Raw genomic sequence first — 24,697 nt, 5'->3', positions numbered from 1 at the left:
TGTGTGTGTGTGTCATTTTGTAGGGTGGGTGATGGTGTGTGTGGGTGTGTGTGCATGTGCAGGAGGTGGTGTGTCTGCGTGCTTGTGTGTGTGTGTGGGGGGAGGTGGTGTGTGTGAGCGATGTGTGTGTGTGCGGGGGTGGTGTGTCTGTGTGTGAGAGTATGTGTGTGCGTGTGTGTGTTGGGGGGTTTAGTGTGTGTGTGGGATGGGGGGTGATGGGTTTGAGTGCGGGGGTGGGAGTATGGGGGTGTGTTGGGGGGGGTTTGGTGTGTGTGTGGGGATGTGTGTGTATGCTTGTGTGTGTTGAGATGCGTGTGTGTGAGCGTATGTGTGCGTGTGTGTGTTGGGGGGGTTTGGTGTGTGTGGGGTGGGCGGTGAGGGGTTTGAGTGTGGGGGTGGGAGTATGGGGGTGTGTTGGGGGGGGTTTGGTGTGTGTGGGGTGGGCGGTGAGGGGTTTGAGTGTGGGGGTGGGAGTATGGGGGTGTGTTGGGGGGGTTTGGTGTGTGTGGGGTGGGGGGTGAGGGGTTTGAGTGTGGGGGTGGGAGTATGGGGGTGTGTTGGGAGGGTTTGGTGTGTGTTTTGGGTGGCGGTGAGGGGTTTGAGTGTGGGGGTGGGAGTATGGGGGTGTGTTGGGGGGGGTTTGGTGTGTGTGGGGTGGGGGGTGAGGGGTTCGAGTGCGGGAATGGGAGTATGGGGGTGTGTTGTAGAGTGTTGGGAAGTGAGCACGGTTTCCCACCCTCCCATCCCCTGGATCAGTCTGGTTATGCCCCCACCCCCCGACCTTCTCTCATTGAGAACAGTCCTCAGTCTCCTCCCTATTGCCAGCCGTGCAGACTCGGACCAGCTCAGGCTGGGAGCGACTGCTTCCCTCTCGCTGCTGTCAGTTTGAATGATGTCACTAGTTTCACGCATGTTGAGACTTGCCTGTCACTCAATAAAATCCTCAGTAAAACTCACTTTTCAGACATTCAAACAACTACAATTACTGATCCAATAATCAACTGATTCAGGAAAGGGGAATGAGAATAAGAGTGAGATTAATACCCACACTGACCAGAGTCTGTTTCTCTGTCACTCACAGTGAGAACAGAGAACTCGGACTGACAGTCAGACTCATTGAGCTGCATGTTCAGACACGACTGACATTTGGTCAATTATAGCATTATAAATCAACCTGATGCTGTACCCTGTGTAACACAGTCTGCAGGAGTCCACGGAACACGTATAATTACTAATTCATGTTAAACCTGTGTCCAGCCTTAGTTTGAGCCGATCTGAGGTATCTCTGAGGTATAATGGGCTGTAATAGTCTCCAGCTTCTTATCAGCATGTGGACCTACTGGAGACATTTGTAGGGAAGGGAACGTGGTCAAACTAGTGAAAGAGAAAATCCTACTTACACCTTATAGAGGTCTTTAGGATGTAAAGAATTTGCTAAGGTCGACATAGGGCTGAATCCTGTTTTATTTGGTTAATTCCGGATTGAGCTGAGGTTTTGGAGAGTTTTTTTCAGTAAAAGGCCAGTGAGTGTTTTCGCTGTGTCTTACCAAACTCACCTCCTTAATCATGAGACAGTGAGGATTGCTGAAGCTGGAGGTCAGAGTCAATTGATGTGAAACTGGAAAAGCACAGCAGGTCAGACAGCATCCGAGGAACAGGCAAGTCAATGTTTCAGGCTGAAACCTCATTAATTGTCAGTTACACCCTGAGGTGTGTCTCATGTTCAATTTCCAGCCCATGGTACCATGGGCTGCTCCTGCAATAACTCATTCCTTGCTGGAGCTTTTGGAATGTTCCAGTGTCCCTTGCAGCTGCAGTATTTTTCACAGCCTGTTGTAGTGGCTCTGAACCGGCAGTGTCAGCCTGGAGTTGCCGTGCATATAGACCCGAGACATAACAGACAGGAGAAAGGCTGTGCCCTGCTTTATGAGTGTAGCCTTGCAGCTTCTGCTGATTGTCCTGGGGGACTTCATACTCCACCCAGGACCAGACGCGGAGGCCGCACACCCGCTCTGAGGCTGCCATCGTGTGTACACATGATCTTCTCTTAGTTCACTGCTTCTTGCACAATACTGTCCTGTTTGTTTTGAGCTTGAGAGTTATGAAGGTATTGTAACTGAGCAGATCATTATCTCTGCAACGACATGCATGCTCTCCATCCAGGAATTCTAGCAGGCCATGCCTCCCTTAACTCTGAGCTTCTTCCCTGCAGGACCCACGTGGTCTCCCTTTGATAACCTTCACCATATCCACTTCCACCCACTCCCTCTCCAGGAGTGATTCCAGATTATCTCCTCACTTCATCCCTCCTCGATACTTCTCACTCAAAACTTCAAATCCATTTCAAATTGTTCTCCATGGAAACAGACCCTTCGGTCCAACTCGTCCATGCTGACCAGGTAGCCGAAACCAATCTCGTCCCATTTGCCAGCATTTGGCCCATAACCCTCTAAACCCTTCCAGTTCATAGACCCATTTAAATGCCTTTTAAATGTTGTATAGAGTCAAAAGCCTATTGCACCTGGTATTTCCAGGCAGTCTCCCATCCAAGTGCTAACCAGCTTGAGTCTGCTTACCTTCCACGGTCAGACTGATATGGCCGTAGGTAAAAATATTGGTATTTGGGAATCAAACCTGGGCCATGGCAGTGAAAATGCCAAATCTTAACCACTAGACCACCAGGGGATAGGAACAGCTCTTCATCTCCTGCTCTCTCTATACCAATTGTAATCTTGTTCTGGACCTGGAGAATTGTTTCCCGCTCTGGACACTGCACTTTGGGAGAGATGTGAAGGCATTAGACAGACTACAAAACAGATTCAGGAGAATGGTTTCAGGGATGGTGAACTTCAATTGTGAAGCTAGACTGGAACACACACTCTCTCACACTCACACACACACGCTCACAAACTCTCACACACACACATGCTCACAAACTCACACTCACACACATGCTCACAAACTCACACTCACACACTCACACGCTCACAAACTCTCACACACACTCTCCCTCACACACACTCACACATGCTCACAAACTCACACACACACACACGCTCACAAAATCACACACACTTTCTCTCACACACACACACACACACAACGCGCTCACAAACTCTCACACACACACTCTCTCATACACGCTCACAAACTCTCACACACGCACTCTCCCTCACACATGCTCACAAACTCTCATACACACACTCTCACACACACACTCTCCCTCACACACTCTCCCTCACACACATTCACACATGCTCACAAACTCTCACACACACTCTCTCTCACACACACACACTCACAAACTCTCTCTCACACACACACTCTCTCATACACACTCACACACGCTCACAAACTCTCACACACACACTCTTTCACACACACACGCTCACAAACTCTCACACACACACTCTCTTACACACACTCTCAAACTCTCACACACACTCTCACACACACACACTCTCTCTCACACACACACATGCTCACAAACTCTCTCACACACACACACGCTCACAAACTCTCACACACACACTCTCTCAGACTCACACACACACGCTCATAAACCCTCACACACACACTCTCTCTCACACACACACACGCTCACAAACTCTCACACACACACTCTCTCAGACTCACACTCACACACACACGCTCATAAACTCTCACACACACACTCTCTCACCTACACTCACACACGCTCACAAACTCACACACACACACACTCTCTCTCACACACACACACACGCTCACAAACTCTCACACACACACATACACTCACACACGCTCACAAACTCTCACACACACACTCTCAAACTCTCACACACACACTCTCTCTCTCTCACACACACACACACACACATGCTCACAAACTCTCTCACTCACACACACGCTCACAAACTCTCACACACACACTCTCTCACACTCACACTCACACACACACACTCATAAACTCTCACACACAGTCTCTCTCACCTACAATCAGACACGCTCACAAGCTCACACACACACTCTCACACACATTCTCACTCACACACGCACACACGCTCACAAACTCTCTCACACTCACTCTCTCACACACACACACGCTCACAAACTCTCACACACACTCTCTCACACTCACACACATACACACACACACACGTGCTCACAAACTCTCTCACACACACTCTCAAACTCTCACACACACACACACACACGCTCACAAACTCTCACGCTCACAAACTCTCACACTCACACTCACACACACACGCTCATAAACTCTCACACAACTCTCTCACCTACACTCAGACACGCTCACAAGCTCACACACACACACTCTCTCACACTCACACTCACACACACACACGCTCATAAACTCTCACACACACTCTCTCACCTACACTCAGACAAGCTCACACACACACACTCTCACACACATTCTCTCTCACAAGCACACTCACACACGCACACACGCTCACAAACTCTCTCACACTCACTCTCTCACACACACACACGCTCACAAACTCTCACACACACTCTCTCACACTCACACACATACACACACACACGTGCTCACAAACTCTCACACACACACTCTCAAACTCTCACACACACTCTCTCTCTCTCTCACACACACACACACACACGCTCACAAACTCTCTCACTCACACACACGCTCACAAACTCTCACACACACACTCTCTCACACATTCTCTCTCACAAGCACACTCACACACGCACACACTCTCACAAACTCTCTCACACTCACACACACACGCTCATAAACTCTCACACACTCTCTCACCTACACTCAGACATGCTCACAAGCTCACACACACACACTCTCACACACATTCTCTCTCACAAGCACACTCACACACGCACACACGCTCACAAACTCTCTCACACTCACACACATACACACACACACGTGCTCACAAACTCTCACACACACACTCTCTCTCACACACACACACACACACACACGTGCGCGCTCACAAACTCTCACACACACACACACACAACCTCTCACACACACGCTCACAAACACACACACACTCTCTCTCACACACACACAATTACAAACTCACGCACACATACACACACTCACAAATTCTCACACACATATGCTCACACACACATACACAGAGTTACAGTCTCTGGTGTTGTCAGAGATGGATCACCCTCCTGACATTAGAGGGCAGAAGACAGAATGTGGAAGGAAGCTCACACATTACTCAGTAACAAACACACCCTCTGAGTCCCGACCACAAAACACTGAGGAAGTGAGTTTTCATTTGTGGTCTGTGATCTGACCTATTTGACCCGAGGTCAGATGTAGACGGGAACAGACTCTAACAAGTGACGAGCGTATTACGATCATAAGAAATAGGAACAGGTGTAGATGTCTGCTCCACCATTCAATAAGATCATTCATTGCTGGTCTGACATTCCTCACAGCCACTATCCTGGAATTTCCCCAGAACCCTTGATTCCTGGCTGATTAAGAATCTCTCTGTCTCAACCTTCAATATACACAAGGAATTTGCCATCACAGCTCTCCATGGCAAGGAATTGCGGAGATTCATAACTCTCTGAGGGAAGACTCTCCCCCTTATCTCCGTCTTAAATAGGTGCCTCTATATTCTGAACCTACTCTGACTCTCCCATGAGGGAACCTTACCCCGTCATAGAATTCCTGCGGAGCAGATAGTGGCCATTTGGCCCATCAAGTCTGCACCAATCCTCCAAAAAGCATCCCACTCAATCTCCATAATTACCATGGCCAGTCCATCTAACCTGCACATCTTTGGACTGTGGAAGGAAACCAGAGCACATGGAAGAAACCCAGGGAAACATGGGGAAGATATATAAACTCCACACAGACAGTCACCTGAGACTGGGATCAAACCTGGTTCCCTAGTGCTGTGAAGGAACAGTACCAATCACTTAATGCCAGCCACTGTGCTGCCCAGAAGACAGAAGGGTTGGCGTAATGGTATTATTACTAAACTACTTGTCCAGGGACCTGAGTTCAAACCCCATCATGGTCAATGGTGAAGTTTGGAATTAATCTCGAATGATAACCATTATCAATTCCAACAAGGTGTTTCCAGACACTCAGCCTTTTCGGGAAGAAATTCCTTCTCATCTCAGCCTTGAACTGGTGTCTGAGACTATGCCCCTGGACTCTCCCATGAGGAAAAACATCCTCTGAGCACTTGCCCTGCCAAGCCCCTTAAGAGATCACTCTCATTTTTCCAAACTCCAGTGAGTAGAGTCCCACCTGTTTAACTCTTGCTTATAAGACAATTCCTCCATTCCAAATCTTTATTTATTTTCCAGCTTTCTAAAATACACAGGATGTGTAGACATTTCTTGTTGTTAACACATTCTCCACATTTCAAGAAATTCCTTCTGCTGGGTTCATCTTTATTGTAACGTGAGCCACCTGCTGTTCCCGTTCACCTTCAGTCAGCAAACAGAGCCGGTTATTCCAGTCTGACACTGTCCCAGCTCATCCTCGTTTCAAACTGGTCTGGTAGCCGGGAGAGTGCTCAGTCTCCCTTGGTCTCTTGTTTCCATTAGTCAGAACGTCAATGTAAATCCATTACAGATGTGACCAATTATATTCTTCATCAATATTAATCTTAGAATAAAACGATCCAGCGTCTGGGTAGTTTTATTAACAACAAAATTGATGTTGAGCATGCAGTTTGAGGTATGAATGTATAAATATTAACCTTTCAAAGTTATTTCTTTAACTCATTCATGGGATATGGATATTGCTGGCCACTCAGTATTTATTGTCCATCCCTAATTGCCCAGGAGGCAGTTAAGCGTCACCCAGATTACTCTGGGTCTGGAGTCACATGTAGGCCAGACCAGGTAAGGATGACAGTTTTCTTCCCTGAAGGACATTAGAATGGAATAGAATTAACCCTTTTTGTCCTATATACGCAATGAGTACAGTAACAAGTTAGTGAACCAGATAAGTTTTTCCAATAATTAACAATGGATTCCTGGTTGTCACTAAACCAGGTGACCTCCAAGGAGAGTCTTTATAAAAAAATGGATCCTTCCTTGAGCTACAAGGAGAAGCTGGAAAACTCAGATTGTTTTCTCTGGAGCAACAGAGGCTGAGGGGAGACTTGATTGAAGTCTATAAAATGATGAGGTGCCTGGATAGGATTGATCGACAGAATCTTTTTCCCAGCGTTGAAACATCTAATACTAGGGGGTATGCATTCAAAGTGAGAGGGGGAAAGTTCAAAGGAGATGTGGGGGCAAGTTCTTACACGGACAGTGGTAGGAGTTCTGAACACACTGCCTGGGGTGGTCGTGGAGGCAAATGCGGTAAGGGCATTAAGGGGGATTTTAGATAAATACATGAACATTGAAGGAATTAGGGGTATGGAGCAAAGGCAGGGAGAAGGAATTAGTTTATTTTGGCATCACCATTGGATGAAGAATCTGCTCCTGTGTTGTAGGGTTAGACGTGAGCTTCTTTAAACAACAGCTTCAGGTATTTCTGCATCTTCATATTAAACGCTGTCCACAATCTTTAAAAATGAATCATTTTCAAAAAGGCGCTTTTACAATCTAATGCATTTCTTTTAATTACCATTGTTTTTATCTTTTCAGTGTTTAGACTCAATCCAAATTCAAACTTACAGATTTTACTTGTTCTACAATATTTTGCGGGTGGGGAGGGGGGGTCTACTTCCCTACAATCTTTACCATGGAAATACATTGGCTTCTCTCAATCTTTTTAGTTATTGAATAATTTGGTGACAGTACATTGCTTTCTTATCCTCCTGTCTTGGCTTGAAGCATAGAAACAAAGAAACTAGGAGAAGGGAAAGGCCATTCAGCCCTTTAAACCTGCTCTGCCATTCAATAGGATCGTGGCTGATGATCCACTCAGTCCATGTTGCTGCTTTCTCCCTATATCTTTTAATCCTTTTAAACCTGAGAACTATATCTCTTCCTTGAAAACACTCAAAAGTTTGGTTTCAACTGATTTCTGTGACAGAAATATTTCTGCTTGTTCCTCTCCTAGTCTGACATTATTATTTGGTCCCAGTGTTGACTCTGGAGAAATCTCAAACCATTCCTGTGAAAGTCAGAGTGTGTATGTCACTTAGTTTTGGGTGTTTAACATGATTGTACCCTTTTGTCATCGAGACAGCAGCTGAAACAGCGTGTAAACTTGAGAGTTTGGGTAGTAAGGGAGTTCAGATGGGGGAGGTGGGAGAAGGAGGTGCTCTGCCTTTTCTGATGGTGTCAGCCTCCAGGGCAGCAGTTAAACAAACTGAATGGGAAGGTACAAAGGGCTAGCAGGAATTCAGTTCTGTGCCCTAGGAGCTGCAAAAGAAGCTGACTGGGGAGTAACATTATTGTCTGTTTAATCAACAGTTTTGGAGTTATGGTATAGCAGGTTAATTCAAACAAGCAGTGTTTATATCCTGCAGTGTGAGGCAAGTAATCGTAATATCCTAAACACAAAGAGAAATTTGCACGAGCAATCACTGACTGTAGGCCTTGGAACGTGAATGTGGCTGGAGTCACTGTTGTGTATCGATGGGGTAGAGAACCATTTGGATCATATATTTAGGACAGTGGTCACATGGCAGCGTATAGACACAGAGGGAAAGAGGAACACCAGGCATTCTGAGGGAGTTGGCCATCCAGTGCAGGAATCTCCCAAGTCTGTCTTGCTTGCCAGTTGGTATTCCATTCTGGAAACTGACAGGTGAGTGCAGTCAGAGACAAGTCCATTGGTACCATGGATGACTCAGCTATACAGGAGGGAAGCAAGAAGAATAGAGTAGCTATGGTGATAGGAGATTGCACGGTCGGGGGCTCAGTCAGCTGTTTCTGTGACTCCAGAATGGAGGGCTCCTCCTAGGTGCCAGGATCAAAGATGTCACAGAGCAACTGGAGGTCTCCTTCTGGGGGAGGGGACTCAGCAGGAAGTCACAGTCTCCATGGGAACCAGTGACGCTGGCAGGAAGATGGATGAAGTCCTAAAGGCAGATTTTAGAGAGTGAGGAAGAAAATTAAAAAATATCAACCAGAATCTATCACAAAGCACTCTAGCTGAAAACATGCAGCAGTTCACAGCAAGTGCTGATCTAAAGGCACAAACAGGGGTAAGTAGGTATGACAGAAATGTAGCTGCATAGTAACGAGGACTAGGATCTGAATATTCAAGGATGTTTGATGGTTAGGAAAAGGAGGCTTTCCTGTACATGTAATAAGGGATGAAATTAGTATATTAGAAACGGAGGATCTCAGGTTACAAGAACAATGCATAGAATCAGTTTTGATGCAGCTGAGAAATAAGAAGGGACAGTAGAAATTGTTTGGAGTTATTTAGAGGCCACTAAATATAATGGGAATTGGAATTAATCAGATGAGAGAAGCTTGGGTCACACAGTTGTCATAGGTCAGCTCAGTAAACCGTTGAGCACTAGAGCCGTGGAGGATGAGTTTCTGGAATATCGCAGACATTCTCCTTTTGCAATTTCTTTCCAGCTTTAAAACCTCATCACACAACTTGCTGGCGAATTCTCTTCAGATGTTGCCATTACAATTTCTTCACTCTCCTCTGTTTCATTTCTTATCTTTTTCAATCATCTCACCAATATCTCATTTGTCATCTGCTCCTTTCTAACCACCCTTGCATGTTCTTGTATTTACTTCCAAAACCACACGTAAAGTGTCTACATTACAGTCTGTAACCAGGGATGAAGAATGACCGAGAGTGACCGGGCATGACCAAGTATGACCAGTGTGAGAGAGTGACCAGGTGTGATGGAGAGTGACCGGGTGTGACGTAGAGTGACCAGCAGAACTGAGAGTGACAGATGGTGACCAGTGTGATTGAGAGTATTTGGGAGTGACTGGGAGGGTGACTTTGTGGGTGAGTGAGAGTGACCACACATGACTGAGAGAGGAATGTGTGACCAAGAGTAACTGCGAGGGAGGGAGGGAGTGAACATGTGAGTGGGTGTGAGAGTGAGTGAGAGAGGCTGAGTGGGAGGGAATGAGGGACAGTGAGTGACCAAGAGTGACATTGTATCTTTATACTGAAACATTATGATGACATGTCGGGTTTTTTTTCTGAATTATTGCAATAACTCAATAAATATGAAAATCTTTAAGACTGGGAATGGAAATACAAAAGACCAGGATAGCAAATCTCCTGTTAGCAGTCTTTAAAAAGAGACAATGAAAATAGATTTTTCCATTTTACAAGCAGTTAGAGTTTGGAGAATGACTGACTCAGTAATGGGTTGGTGGATATTGAACAATCACATTCACAAGCGTGATGGCAGGATGCAGTCCTCATTTTCACCGAGACAGACCAGGATGGAAGGGAACAAAGCAATCTGTTCCAAATCAGGAGCTCCATTTGATTGGTTAATGACTGAGTGAATAGTGGCATTGTCAGCTGTTTGCTAGGGTTATCAAGAAACAGAATTTTTCACCATGGCAGCCTATACAACGAGAGATGGCAAATTCATGCCAAAGAGAATTTAATAAAAATGAGTTTGTTGAGCTGAAGAGGATGTGGGAGGAAGAACAGAAATGTTTGAGAGTTTTGAGCTTGGAGATGAAAGATGCACAGGTGACTTGGGCTGAATGGCCTCCTGTGCTTTGAATGTATATTGAAAGGGTGACATGGTGGTTCAGTGTTGCCTCACAGCGCCAGGGACCTACACTCAATTCTAGCCTTGGAGGTGACTGTCTGTGTGGAGTTTGCACATGCTCCCCTGGTCTGTGCAGGTTTCCTTCAAAGATGTGCAGGTCAGGCTTGGCCATGGGAATTTGGCCATAGTGTCCAGGGACCTGCAGGTTAGGTGCGTTGGCCGTAGGAAATGTAAGGTTACAGGAATAGGTCTGGGTGGGATGCTCTTCGGAGGATTGGTGTAGACTTGTTGGGTGAATAGCTTGCTCCCAAACTGTAGGGATTCTATGTTTATATGATATTCCAAGCCCACAGCCTGGAGAGCAAATCCCACCATGTCTGTTCCTGTTGTCCCTGCACAAGGACTTGAATCTCTGGACTATTAGATGTTTTGTTTTCTGCTGTCAGTCACTGAGTGATGTTGCTTGTCTATCTTTAGTAAATCTCCCTAATTGGGAAAGGATTATCATAAAGCATTCTGATTTGCGACACCATCATTAAATGACCCTAAACGTACTGCCCATCTTGACACCTCCTGTACACTGCAGTACTGAGCTCTCTTTAGGGGACAGAACGGTTCCCCTTTGCCAACTGATTCCTGTCACACTTCCGGAATTCAGTCTGGGTGAAGCTGCAACAAAACCCTGTGTCCGTTCCACATTGGACAAGGACGAAACCAGAGATCATTCTCAGTCATTTATCGAGGTCATTAAGGTCATTCATTATAGATCATCATTGTGAAGTGCTTCGAGAGGTTAGTCATGGCTCACACCAACTCCAGCCTCCCAGCCTGGCTTGATCCCTTACAATTTGCCCATTGGTGCAACAGATCCACAGCAGATGCCATCCCCCTGGCTCTACATTCATCCCTGAAACATCAGGATTAACAAGAATACACACATCAGGCTCCGACTTATAGACTACAGCTGTCTTCAACACTATAATTCCAAACAAACTAATCTCCAAACTCAGAGACCAAGGTCTCTGCTCTACCCTCTGCAAACAGATCCTCTACTTTCTGACCCACAGACCACAAACAGTGAGAACAGGCAATAGCACCTCCTCCACGACCATCCTCAACACCAGCAACCCCTAAGGCTGCATACCCTGCCCTTTACTATATTCCCTGTACACATGACAGTGTGGCCAAATTTCATCCTAACTCCATCTACAAATTCTCTGATGACACCACCATTGTAGGCTGGATCTCAAAACTATGGTGAGACAGAATACAGCAAAGAAATGGTGCACTTAGTAGCATGGTGTAAAGATAACCACCTCTCCCTCAACATCAGCAAAACAAAAGAGCTGGTCAGGAAGCAAGGTGGAGGGGATGCCCCTTCCTACATGTCTGTCTATTGGCTGGTACTCACCTTGGAGGGTGTTAGAGGTTGGATGGTGCAGAATTTGTAAGGAGCATCCAGGAGTGTGTAAATAGTCCAACTCAGGAAGGGGCCGTACTGGGCCTGGTGTTGGGGAATGGCCTGGCCAGGTGGTTGAAGTTTCAGTAGGAGATTACTTTGTGAATAGTGATCATAATTCCATAAGTTTTAGAATACTCATGGACAAAGACGAGAGTGGTCCTGAAGGAAGAGTGATAATTTTGGGGAAGGCCAACAATATCAAAATTCGGTAGGAGATGGGGAATGTGATTGGGAGCAGCTGTTTGAAGGTAAATCCACATTTGGTATGTGGTTAGAGTTCAGGAGAGACATGTTCCTGTGAAAATGAGGGATAGAAATGACAAGATTAGGGAGCCATGGAAGACAGGTGAAATTATAACACTAGCTCAGAGGAAAAAGAAAGCATACATAAGGTCTAGACGATTGAGGATGGGCAAAGCTTTGGAAGAATATCAGGAATGTAGGACCAATTTGAAATGTGGAATTAAGAGCGCTAAAAGGGGTCATGAGATACCTTTAGCAAACAGGGTAAAGGAAAACCCCAAAGCCTTTTATTCATAACTAAGGAACAAGAGGCTAACTAGAGAAAGGGTTGACCACTCAAGGACAAAAGAGGAAGATCATGCAGGGAGTCAGAGAAAATGGGTGAGATTCTTCATGAGTACTTTACATTGGTATTCACCGAGGAGAGGGACATGTTGAGATTAGGGGTAGATGTTTGATTACTCTTGGTCATGTCAGCATAAGGAGGGAGGAAGTAATTGGGTATTCTAAAAGGCATTAAGGCAGACAAGTCCCCAGATCCGGATGGGATCTATCCCAGGTACTGAGGGAAGCGAGAGACGTAATAGTCAGGGCCTTAACCGATACCTTTGCAAATTCCTTGAACACGGTTGAGGTCCCAGAGGACTGGAGAATTGTTAATGTGTCTCCGTGTTTAAAAAGGATAGCAGGGATAATCCAGGTAATTATTAACTGGTGAGCCTGACGTTAATGGGAGGGAAGCCTCTGGAGAACATACTGAGGGATAGGATATACATCCATTTGGAAGAAAATGGGCTTATCAGTGATAGGCAGCATGGTTTTGTGCAGGGAAGGTCATGTCTTACAAACCTAATAGAATTATTTGAAGAGGTAACAAAATTGATTGATGAGGGAAGGGACGTAGATGTCATATACATGGACCTTAGTAAGGCATTTGATAAAGTACCCAATGGTAGGTTGATGAAGAAGGTGAAGTTACAGGGGTCCAGGGTGTTCTAGTTAGATGGATAGAGAACTGGTTGGGCAACAGGAGACAGAGAGTAGTCATGGAAGGGAGCTTCTCAAAATGGAGACCTGTGACCAGTGGTGTCCCACAGGCTTCCAGGGATCAATGCTGGGACCACAAAGGATTTGGAGGAAGGTGTAGGTTGCCTCATTATAAAGTTTGCAGGTGACACTAAGATTGGTGGACTAGCAGATAGTGAAAGGGACTGTCAGAGAATATAGCAGAATATAGATAGATGGAGAGTTGGGCAGAGAAATGGCAGATGGAGTTCAATCCAGGTAAATGCGAGGTGATGCAATTCAAGAGCAAACTATACAGTAAGTGGAAAAGTCCTGAGGAAAATTGATGTACAGAGCGATCTGGGTGTTCAGGTGCATTGTTCCTTAAAGTGGCAACACAGGTCAGTAGAGTGGTCAAGAAGGCATGTTACAGTTGTATAAGACTTTGGTTCGGCCACATTTGGAATACTGCGTACAGTTCTGGTCACCACAAGGACGTGGATGCTTTGGAGAGGGTGCAGAGGAGGTTCACCAGTATGTTGCCTGGTGTGGAGGGCACTAGCTATGAAGGGAGGTTGAATAGATTAGGATTATTTTTATGAGAAAGAAGGAGGTTGAGGAAGGACCTGATTGAGGTCTACAAAATCATGAGAGCTATAGACAGGGTGGTAGCAAGAAGCTTTTTCCCAGAGTGGGGGACTCAGTTAAAAGGGGTCACGAGTTTAAAGTGAGAGGGGAAAAGTTTAGGGGAGCTATGCGTGGACAGTTCTTGATGCAGAGAATGGTGGGTGCCTGGAACACGTTGCCAGTGGAAGTGGTAGAAGCGGGCATGATCGTGTCTTTGAAGATGTATCTAGACAGGTACGTGCATGGGCAGGGAGCAGAGGGATACAGATCCTCAGAAAATAGGTGAGAGGTTTAGATCAAGGATCTGGATTGGTACAGGGTTGGAGGGCCGAAGGGCCTGTTCCTGTGCTGTAAAGTTCTTTGTTCTTTGTATATCAATGGAGTGAGGTGGAGTTGGTAGAAAGCATCAAGTTCCTAGGAGTGACAATCACCAATCTCTCCTGGTCCACCCAAGAAAGCACACAATTCCTCTACTTCCTCAGGGAGGTAAGGAAACTCAGCCCGTCCGTAACAAATCTTACCAATTTTTATAGATGTACCACAAAGCATTCTATTCAAATGCATCACGGCTTGTAATGGAAACTGCTCTGCCCAAGCCTAAAGAACTAGAGAGAGTTGTGAACACAGCCCAGTCCATCGTACAAGCCAAACTCCCATCCATTCACTCCATCTACACTTCCTGCTGTCTCAGAAAAACAGCCAATATCAAAAATCTAGTTATAATCTCAACCTCTCCCATCAGAAGGTGCAAAAGATTAAACATAGACCAACAGATTCAAGAACAGCTTCTCCCCCACTGTAATTAGATTTCTGGATGGACCTCTCAAATTTTAAACCCAATGTTGATCTTGCTTCGTGCCCATCCTGTGCAGCTGTACCCCTGTGTACCCCACTCTGTCTCAGCACACTATGTTTGCTATGATCTGCTTATTCTGCTCACAAAACAAAGTTTTTCACTGTATCTAGGTACAATGTGACAATAATAAATCAAATCAAATCAAATCATGACTGACCAGAAGCCTTGCTGTCAATCTGTGAGAGACTGAGCATGAGGATCAATGTAGGAAAATCCAGGAACACACCACAGGAGAAATGGGACTGAACCTACATTTTGGGATCATTCTGCTACCTTCCAGCGTCACTAAGAGCAGCTCAGGGTAGAGGATTGATACTTTAATTGATCCAGGAAAGCTCAGTCTTCACTTTGATGTCACTCTGAGTGTGACATCATTGACCTTCAATGATCAAACCATTGGGTCCTGTGCAAACAAAGCCTCATTAATGAGCAGCACACATTTTGAATAAAATGCTTTACTGTTTTACAATATCCCTGAGTCACACAACAGCACTCCCCAGGAATGTCCCACTGACATTGAAGCCCTCCCTCAGCACTGACGCTCCGACAGTGCGGCACTCCCTCAGCACTGACGCTCCGACAGTGCGGCACTCCCTCAGCACTGACGCTCCGACAGTCCGGCACTCCCTCAGCAGTGACCCTCCGACAGTGCCACATTCCCTCAGCACTGACCCTCTGACAGTACGGTACTCCCTCAACACTGACCCTCCGACAGTGCAGCACTCCCTCAGCAGTGACCCTCCGACAGTGCCGCATTCCCTCAGCACTGACCCTCCGACAGTACGGTACTCCCTCAACACTGACCCTCCGACAGTGCAGCACTCCCTCAGCACTGACCCTCCAACAGTGCAGCACTCTCTCAGCACCGACCCTCCGACAGTGCTGCACTCCCTCAGCACCAACCCTCCGACAGCGTGGCATTCCCTCAGCATTGACCCTCCGACAGTGCGGCATTCCCTCAGCAATGAACCACAACAGTAGGGCACTCCCTCAGCACCAACCCTTCGACAGTGCAGCACTCCCTCAGCACTGACCCACCGACAGTCCATACTCCCTGAGTACTGACCCTCCTACAGTGCCCACTTCCTCAGCATCGACCCCCCGACAGTGCCCACTCCCTCAGCACTGACCCCCCGACAGTGCCCACTCCCTCAGCACTGACCCTCCGACAGTGCGGCACTCCCTCAGCACCGACCCTCCGACAGTGCTGCATTCCCTCAGCACTGACCCTCCGACAGTGCTGCACTCCCTCAGCACTGACCCTCCGACAGTGCGGCACTCCCTCAGCACTGACCCTCCGACAGTGTGGCACTCCCTCAGCAATGAACTACGACAGTAGGGCATTCCTCAGCACCAACCCTCCGACAGTGCGGTGCTCCCTCAGCACTGACCCTCCGACAGTGCTCCCTCCCTCAGCACTGACCGTCCGACAGAGCAGCACTCCCTCAGCACTGACCCTCCGACAGTGCGGTGCTCCCTCTGCACTGAACCTCCAATAGTGCAGCACTCCCTCAGCAATGACCCTCCGACAGTGCCCACTCCCTCAGCACTGACCCTCCGACAGTGCGGCACTGCCTCAGCACCGACCCTCCGACAGTGCGGCACTCCCTCAGCACTGACCCTCCGACAGCGTGGCACTCCCTCAGCACTGACCCTCCGACAGTGCTGCACTCCCTCAGCACTGAACCTCCGACAGTGAGGCTCTCCCTCAGCACTGACCCTCCGACAGTGTGGCACTCCCTCAGCACTGATCCTCCGACAGTACCCTCTCCCTCAGCACCAACCCTCCGACAGTGTGGCACTCCCTCAGCAATGAACCATGACAGTAGGGCACTCCCTCAGCACCGAACCTTCGACAGTGCAGCATTCCCTCAGCACTGACCCACCGACAGTCCATACTCCCTGAGAACTGACCCTCCGACAGTGCCCATGTCCTCAGCATCGACCCACCGACAGAGCCCACTCCATCAGCCTTGACCTTCCGACAGAGCAGCACTCCCTCAGCACTGACCCTCTGACAGTGCTCCCTCCCTCAGCACTGACCGTCCGACAGAGCAGCACTCCCTCAGCACTGACCCTCTGACAGTGCTCCCTCCCTCAGCACTGACCGTCCGACAGAGCAGCACTCCCTCAGCACTGACCCTCTGACAGTGCCCACTCCCTCAGCACTGACCCTCCGACAGAGCAGCACTCCCTCAGCACTGACCCTCTGACAGTGCCCACTCCCTCAGCACTGACCCTCCGACAGTACGGCACTCCCGCAGCAATGAACTACGACAGTAGGGCACTCCCTCAGCACTGACCCTCCAACAGTGCGGCACTCCCTCAGCACTGACCCTCCGACAGTACGGTACTCCCTCAGCACTGACCCTCCAACAGTGCGGCTCTCCCTCAGCACCGACCCTCCGACAGTGCTGCATTCCTTCAGCACCGACCCTCCAACAGTGTGGCATTCCCTCAGCATTGACCCTCCCACAGTGCCCACTCCCTCAGCACTGACCCACCGACAGTCCGTACTCCTTGAGTACTGACCCTCCAATAGTGCCCACTTCCTCAGCATCGACCTTCCGACAGTGCCCACTCCCTCAGCACTGACCCTTCGACAGTGCGGCACTCCCTCAGCACCGACCCTCCGACAGTGCTGCATTCCTTCAGCACCGACCCTCCAACAGTGTGGCATTCCCTCAGCATTGACCCTCCCACAGTGCCCACTCCCTCAGCACTGACCCTCCGACAGTGCGGCACTCCCTCAGCACTGACCCTCCGACAGTGTGGCACTCCCTCAGCAATGAACTACGACAGTAGGGCACTCCCTCAGCACCAACCCTCCGACAGTGCGGCGCTCCTTCTGCACTGACCCTGCAACAGTGCAGCACTCCCTCAGCACTGACCCTGCAACAGTGCAGCACTCCCTCAGCACCGACCCTCTGACAGTGCTGCACTCCCTCAGCACTGACCCTCCAACAGTGCGGCACTCCCTCAGCACTGACCCTCCGACAGTACTGCACTCCCTCAGCACTGACCCTCCAACAGTGCGGCACTCCCTCAGCACTGACCCTCCGACAGTGCAGTGCTCCCTCAGCACTGACCCTCTGACAGTACGGCACTCCCTTAGCACTGACCCTCCGACAGTGCAGTGCTCCCTCAGCACTGACCCTCCGACAGTATGGCACTCCCTCAGCACTGACCCTCTGACAGTGCAGCACTCCCTCAGTACCACACTGAAATTGTTAACCTGGATTTGGAATTGAAGTCTCAAGAATGTGGCAGAGATGGTCTGCCTCTGTGAGTTGGTGATCACTGAGCCATGTGTAACTTGATCTCCTGTAGTGGAGGCCATACAATGGTAGAGCCATCCAGCACAGAAGTTGCCCTTTGGCCCCTTGAGTCTGGACTGAGTCTATCACCTGTGGAGAGAGAAAGTGAGTTAACAATTGAAGTCAGAGCCATTTCAAAGTTTATTGATCTGAAAATGTTAACTCTGTTTTTGTAAGATCTGCTGTACTTCTCCAGAATTTTCTGTCTTTGTTTCTGATGTCCAGTGAGTGCAGCATTGTTTCTGTCCCACAGCACGCTGTTCGCTGTAATTAATGATAGGATTCAGGTCTGAAACCATCAAATCACCTGTCTTCCCTCAGCCTCCTCATGCTGTGATCTTCCTTCTCCTCTCAAATCACTCCCGTTTGATGTTCTCATCCCTATAACTTTCTCCAGTTCTTTCCTGTGAGAGAGAGAATTCCCTAATTTCCAGGAATACCGTCTCCACTCATTTTCCTCATCTAAAATAAAATAAAATATTTATTTTTTTAAACGTGAATGTAAGCAGGACTATCAAGCATTATTTGAAATCTGAGTTGTCTATTTCTAATGAAGGTCAACTAAGGGTTTGTAATCCCCAGATTTCGAAAAGCTGTACCTGTTCCTTTTGGATGGATAAACATGAGGGAGGTTGTATTGGTCGTTCCTCAGGAGAGGGGAAATGATGTCTTCTGCCTCTGGACAGTGTATGAGGGCTAGTGTGTACATCTCATCCTCAGCAACTCCCCTAACGTTGTGGTGTTAATTTTTCAGGTGCTGAGTTTGGCTCAATATGCCATCGGACCAAGATGCAGAGACTGCTGGCAAACTCCTGCATAGCAATTCGCCAGCATCCCCCTCCATTTGCTCCCAAGGTCAGCAGGAGTTCAGGACTAGAGCTAAGGTATCCCTTTGACCCTTTCCTCTTGACATTTACTATTGTGGATTGGCAGAACAAAATAGGACGTTACACCCCAGCGAGGAAGTGAGACTGAATATTGCTTCAGTATCTCTTAATCCAATTCAAGATGTTCTACGTGGCCTTCAGCAAACTGACCTAAAATTCACACAGCAACAGGTTTAATTGAAAGCAATTGGTGTCAGCCCAGAGAAGATGTTGAGATGTTGAAGGTGTTAGTCCCGTGTTCTCTGTCTGTGCCATAATGTTTAGACTGATTCTAATCTAAAAAGTGAGTTAACAGAGTCTTACATGGATTCATGCAGTTTTTGAGCAAATTACAATGTAACCCTGCAAGTACAAATTCACCCCACAAACGTGTGTGTGTGTGTGTGTGCGCGCGTGGTGCAATGGTGGTCACTGGTCACTGTAGTGTGACAATGAACCCAAGGTCCTGGTTGAGGCCCTCCTTCATTGTCACACTACAGTGACCAGTGACCACCATTGCACACACACACACAGATACACCTACATAGACACACACATACACACATACACACTCTCTCAGACTCACAACCTCCCACCCCAGACAGACACTCAAATCCACATGCACACACACATATATATATGTTTGTGGGGTGAAGTTGTACTTGCAGAGTTACATTGTATTTTGCTCAAAAACTGAATGAATCCATATAAGACTCTGTTAACTCACTTTTTAGATTAGAATCAGTCTAAACATTATGGCACAGACAGAGAACACGGGGCTAACACCTTCAACATCTCAACATCTTCTCTGGGCTGATACCAATTGTTACAGTTAACCTGAGAATGTAGTTTTTTTTTAAAAGTTCTGGGATTTACACATGAAAGAAGTGAAACTATCATGGTCATTCTAACAGATGAGAGACTCAACAAACTATCAAGGTATTTTTCAATGTATAATTTCAGTTAAATCACACTGTAAACCTTTACTATAAATTCTGTGTCTTACAATTGTGTCCTCCACAACTATCTGATGAAGGAGCGGTGCTCTGAAAGCTAGTGCTTCTAATTAAACCTGTTGGACTATAACCTGGTGTTGTGTGATTTTTAACTTTGTCCATCCCAGTCCAAATCCAGCATCTCCAAATCATTCAGCAAACAGGGCTTTCTGTTGGGAATGGGGTAATGGCACAACGTGTGACGTCATGGAGCATGAGGGAGCCCAGCTGGTTTCCTGAGTGAATGTGAGGGTTTCTGCTCGAACTCTGTTATCTATTTTACTCAGAGCCTGTGAACTGTGTGATTGTTGTACTGAGTTAGTTTGATGCTAGTTGGAATCTGGAGGGTTCACTATCAGTTTTTCTTCTAGAGTCCAAGACCAACTTTCTTCAAAAATGTAAGTGTGCCAGATTCCAGGCTCTCAGCTCGAGAGGGTGTGTTGGTGGAGAAACCAGGAGTGTTTCAACGACAGAACTCCGTCTCAAAAACCATCCGCAGGTAATGCACATCCCTGAGTGATAGTTGGGAGGCCAGTCTGTAAGACTGGAGGGGATAAGAACAAAACCCATCTGCCCAGAAAAAGAAAGTGTTTTCAATTTGTTCTCGGGATATTGGAACCCCGGCTGACCAGCATTGACTGTCCTTCCCTTTGCCCTTGAGAAGATGGTGGTGATCTGCCTTCTTGAACCACTGCAATTCATGTGGTGGAGGGAGACCCACGATATCATTAGGGAGAGAGTTTCAGGATTTTGACCAGAGACAGTGAAGGAAGGGCGATATATTGCCACGTCAAGATGGTGAAGGGGAAGTTGTTGGAGATGGCGTTCCCATGTATCTGCTTGTTCTCACTTGCAAGCATCCCCAATTCTGACCTAATGGTGGAGGGAAGGTCATTGATGAAGCAGTTGAAGAGGTTGGGCTTAGGACACTATCCTGAGGAACTCCTACATGAGTTGTCCTGGAGCTGAGATGACTGACCACCATTAAACACAACCATCTTCCTATGTGCCAGGTATGACTCTAACAAATGGAGAGTTTGCCCCTGATACATACCCAGTGATTCCAGTTTTGCCAGGGCATCTTGATGCCACACTCAGCCTTGATGGGGTATTTATGGAGGCTCCTCTTCCTCCTCCTTAGAATACAGGCTCAATTGGCCAATCTCTCTTCACAGGACTTCTGCCATCCCAGGAACAAGTCTGGTGAATCTTTTTGCACTCCCTCACTGGCACTGATATTATTCCTGAGATAGGAAAGCAAAAATGCACATGGTATCCCAGGTGCATTCTAACTAAGCTGCGATATAATTGAAGTAAGACTTCACTGTTGCTGTCCTCAATTCTCTGTGTGATAAAGGCTAACATTCTATTAATGTTAATATCTATCATCCTCCCTAAAAGTTTACTGCACCTGAATATTAGCCTTCAGTGACACATCGACAAGGACACCCAGATCCCTTTGTACATCGACTCTGTCCTATTGTTTAAGAAACACTCTGTACATCTGTTCCTTTACCAACCTCACTTTTCTTTTTCACAATATTTACCACCTGCCATTTTCTTGCCCAGTTCATTAAACCTGTTCAAATCTTTCTTAAAAATTTCACATTGTCCTCGTAACACACATGCCTGTTTAGCTTAGCATCATCTTCAGAAATATTACTACTGCGTGGGTTTCCTCTGGGTGCACCGGTTTCCTCCCACAGTCCCAAACTGTGCTGATTAGGTGGATTGCCAATGCTAATTTGCCCATAGTGAGGCTAAGTGGGTTAGCCATGGGGAACGCAGAGTTACAGGGACAGGGTAGGGGGGTGGGCCTGGGCAAGATGCTATTCAGAGGGTCAGTGTGGAATCAATGGGCCGAATGGCCTGCTTCTACAGTGCAGGGATACTATGAATTGGTTCCTATGTCCAAATTATTGATATATCATAGAAATATAAATTCCTACAGTATGGAAGCAGATCATTCAGTCCACACCAAAACTTTGAAAAGCATCCGGCCTAGACCCATCCCCTACTCTATCCCTGCATTTCCCATGGCCAATCCACCTAACTTGCACATCTCTGGACTGAGAGGAAACTGGGAGGAAACCCATGCAGACAATGTGCAAACTCCACACAGACAGCAGCCTGAGGCTGCTATCAAAGCAGTGTCCCTGGCATGGTGAGGTAGAAGGGGCTAACACTGCTGCAGCAAATTATACTGTGAACACCTGGGCTACTCTGTTCCCTATTTGTTCCCTTGTTTCTTTCTTAAATAGTGGGATGACATTTGCAAGCTTCCAATCTGCTGGAAGCCTACCAGAGCCTATTGAATTTTGGGAAGTGATTATCATTGCATTAACTATCAGTTCCATACGCTTGCTAGCCACTTGGATCTCTGCTTCTGGGGGATTTCTTATAGCTTCAGTAAAATCCTGCACAAGGTAATAATTTAAACTTCCCTGCCATTTCTCTGTTCCCTGTTATAAATTATGATCAAAGCAGATTAGATTTAAATCATAGACATTAATTAGATTACCTTGTTGCTTAGCTTTGCTCTCCTAAAGTTACAGTGTGAATTATAAATTGTTTATTTCTGTTTAAATTATAAATTTGGTGTTTGACATCTTCTTCTTAAAGTCTCGTTAGGAACTGGGTACCTTTGAATGTCATCTAATGCTTTAATTTCACTGTGTTATGAATACAGTGTTAGCAAATCTGATGTGGTCTGGCTTGCGATTCCTGTGTGCTAACACTGTGACCGCGTGGCTTTTCATGAGATATGGAGACAGGCACACTACACAGTAAGGAGGCGTGGTCTCACTGATCGTCTAGTTGTGATTAATTCTGTTGTTGTGTAGGGGCACGGCTGAGTGGTTTGGTTTGGGAACAGACTGTGATTTGGATCAACACCATTGGCAACGTAAGAGCTGGAGACACTGCAGCCAGAGGTATGGGAAGCTGAAAGCACAGTACCAGAGGAACATGGGAATTCCCAATCGAGGATCTCATCCTTTCTCCACAGCGGATTCACCAGATCCCTCTAAAGTGCCCAAGGTAAGAATAACATGTGGACTTCAGTGAGGTGAGTGTACATTGATCTGATTGTGGCTCCAGCCCCATATCCAACCTTCTCCACATCCAGCCCCTGCTCCCCCCACCTTCTACCGCACCCCCCCCCCACCAAATCCTATACCTCCTGATGTCCTCCAACTCCCTTGATAGTCAAGAAACTCTCTACCCCTAGTTAAAAAGTATTCAATGACCTTGCACACTGCTCACTGGGGAATAGATTTTTAAAGTCTCATGACTTTTGAAACAATGTCTCCTCAATGTCAATTTTCAAAAGGAGATTATCTGTTGTTAAACTGGGCTAAACCCTAGTCCTTATCTGCCCAACAAAGGAAACATCCTGTCAGCATCCCTCCTGGTCAAGATGTGCTCTCACCCACATCCAATATAAATTGGGCTAAACTTCTCTCGTTATCTATTCCAACCCCCTTACAATAAATACCAACACTTGCTGCAACTGCAGACTAACTTGATGTGATTCTTGTGCCAGGATACCCAGATCCTTCTGGACCTCACAATTTAAATAATTTCTTACTTTTCTATTCTTCCTGCCAAAGTGGATAAGTTGAAAGTTTCATACATTATACTCCAAATGTATGCCCAACCGTTTAACCTGTCTTTATCCTCTTGCAAATCCATACACGATACTCAGAACTTATTCCCATATCTATCTTTATGTCATCAGCAAAGTGAGCAATTTTGGTCCTTTCATTACATTACCGATATATAGCAGATTGCAAAAGGTTCAGGCCCCATCACTGATCCCTGTAGCACTTCATTAGTTACTTGTCTGGACAAGTCAAGAGTGATGCAGTGTCAAACACTTAAGGAGACATCCCAGATAGTGCAGAATAGTTACATTCCAACAAATAATAAGAATGCTAAGAGACAGACATGCCATCAGTGGTTAAATAAAACACTCACGGATAGTGTCGAACTTAAAGAAAAACCATATATTCTGCGAAGGTAATTGACAGGTCAGATGTTTAGACAGAATATAAAAGAATGCAAATAATTAGCAACAGATTAATTAGAAAGGAGAGTACAAGAGAAAGTTAACCAAAAATATCAAAACAGAGAGTAAAATGTTCTTCAGATATTTTTTAAAAATTGAAAAGTTTCAAAAGTAAGTATAAGTCCCGTAGAGACTGTGTGTGGGGAATTACTAACGGAGCATAAAGAGATGGTAAACAGATATTTTGCTGAGTCTTCACTCGAGAGAAATGAAGAAACATCCCAGAACCAGCTGTCAATCAGGAAGTGAAAGAAAAGGAATAAAAAAAATTGTAATTCCTAGGGAAGGAGGGACTGAGTAAATTGTTGGAACTGTGAGTTGACATCTCTCCATATCCCAATGCATCCAGATGTTAGGGTCATAAGTGAAGTAGTCAGTGGGATAAGTTCACTAACTCACGGAACATTTCTGTAATTTGGAAAATAGCAAATGTGATTCCTTTATTCAGAAAGGGAGGGAGGTAGAAAGTTAACAACATCCGTCATTGGGAAAACATTAGAAACTGTTATTAAAGAACACTTGGAGAAGTCTAAGACAGAGCCAATATGGTTTTGTCAAAGTGAGTTCATGTTTAACTAATTTATTGGAGTTCTTTGGAGAAGTAACTTATGCGATAGGTA

The 24,697-nt window shown here is 46.5% G+C and overlaps 1 protein-coding gene across 7 annotated transcripts in view; it reads left to right on the top strand.

Moving 5' to 3' along the window:
* The window catches only part of LOC132827722 (inactive rhomboid protein 2-like), a 162,709-nt gene that overhangs the window by 8,223 nt on the left and 129,789 nt on the right, over positions 1-24,697 (top strand). For all 7 annotated transcript variants that reach the window (XR_009646035.1, XM_060844410.1, XM_060844407.1 and 4 more), the window contains exons 2-4: positions 18,902-19,031; positions 20,380-20,507; positions 22,852-23,047. Coding sequence is in view for 6 of the 7 variants with exons in the window: in XM_060844410.1 (XP_060700393.1) it covers positions 18,921-19,031; positions 20,380-20,507; positions 22,852-23,047 (435 nt within the window). In the remaining variant the exon portion in view is untranslated. The remainder of the gene's footprint in view (positions 1-18,901; positions 19,032-20,379; positions 20,508-22,851; positions 23,048-24,697) is intronic.

The sequence above is a fragment of the Hemiscyllium ocellatum genome, chromosome 25 (genome assembly GCF_020745735.1).
Source record: "Hemiscyllium ocellatum isolate sHemOce1 chromosome 25, sHemOce1.pat.X.cur, whole genome shotgun sequence".
Classification (NCBI taxonomy): domain Eukaryota; kingdom Metazoa; phylum Chordata; class Chondrichthyes; order Orectolobiformes; family Hemiscylliidae; genus Hemiscyllium; species Hemiscyllium ocellatum.
The sequence above is the reverse complement of the archived record's forward strand: the minus strand, read 5'-3'. Positions and strand labels throughout refer to the sequence as shown.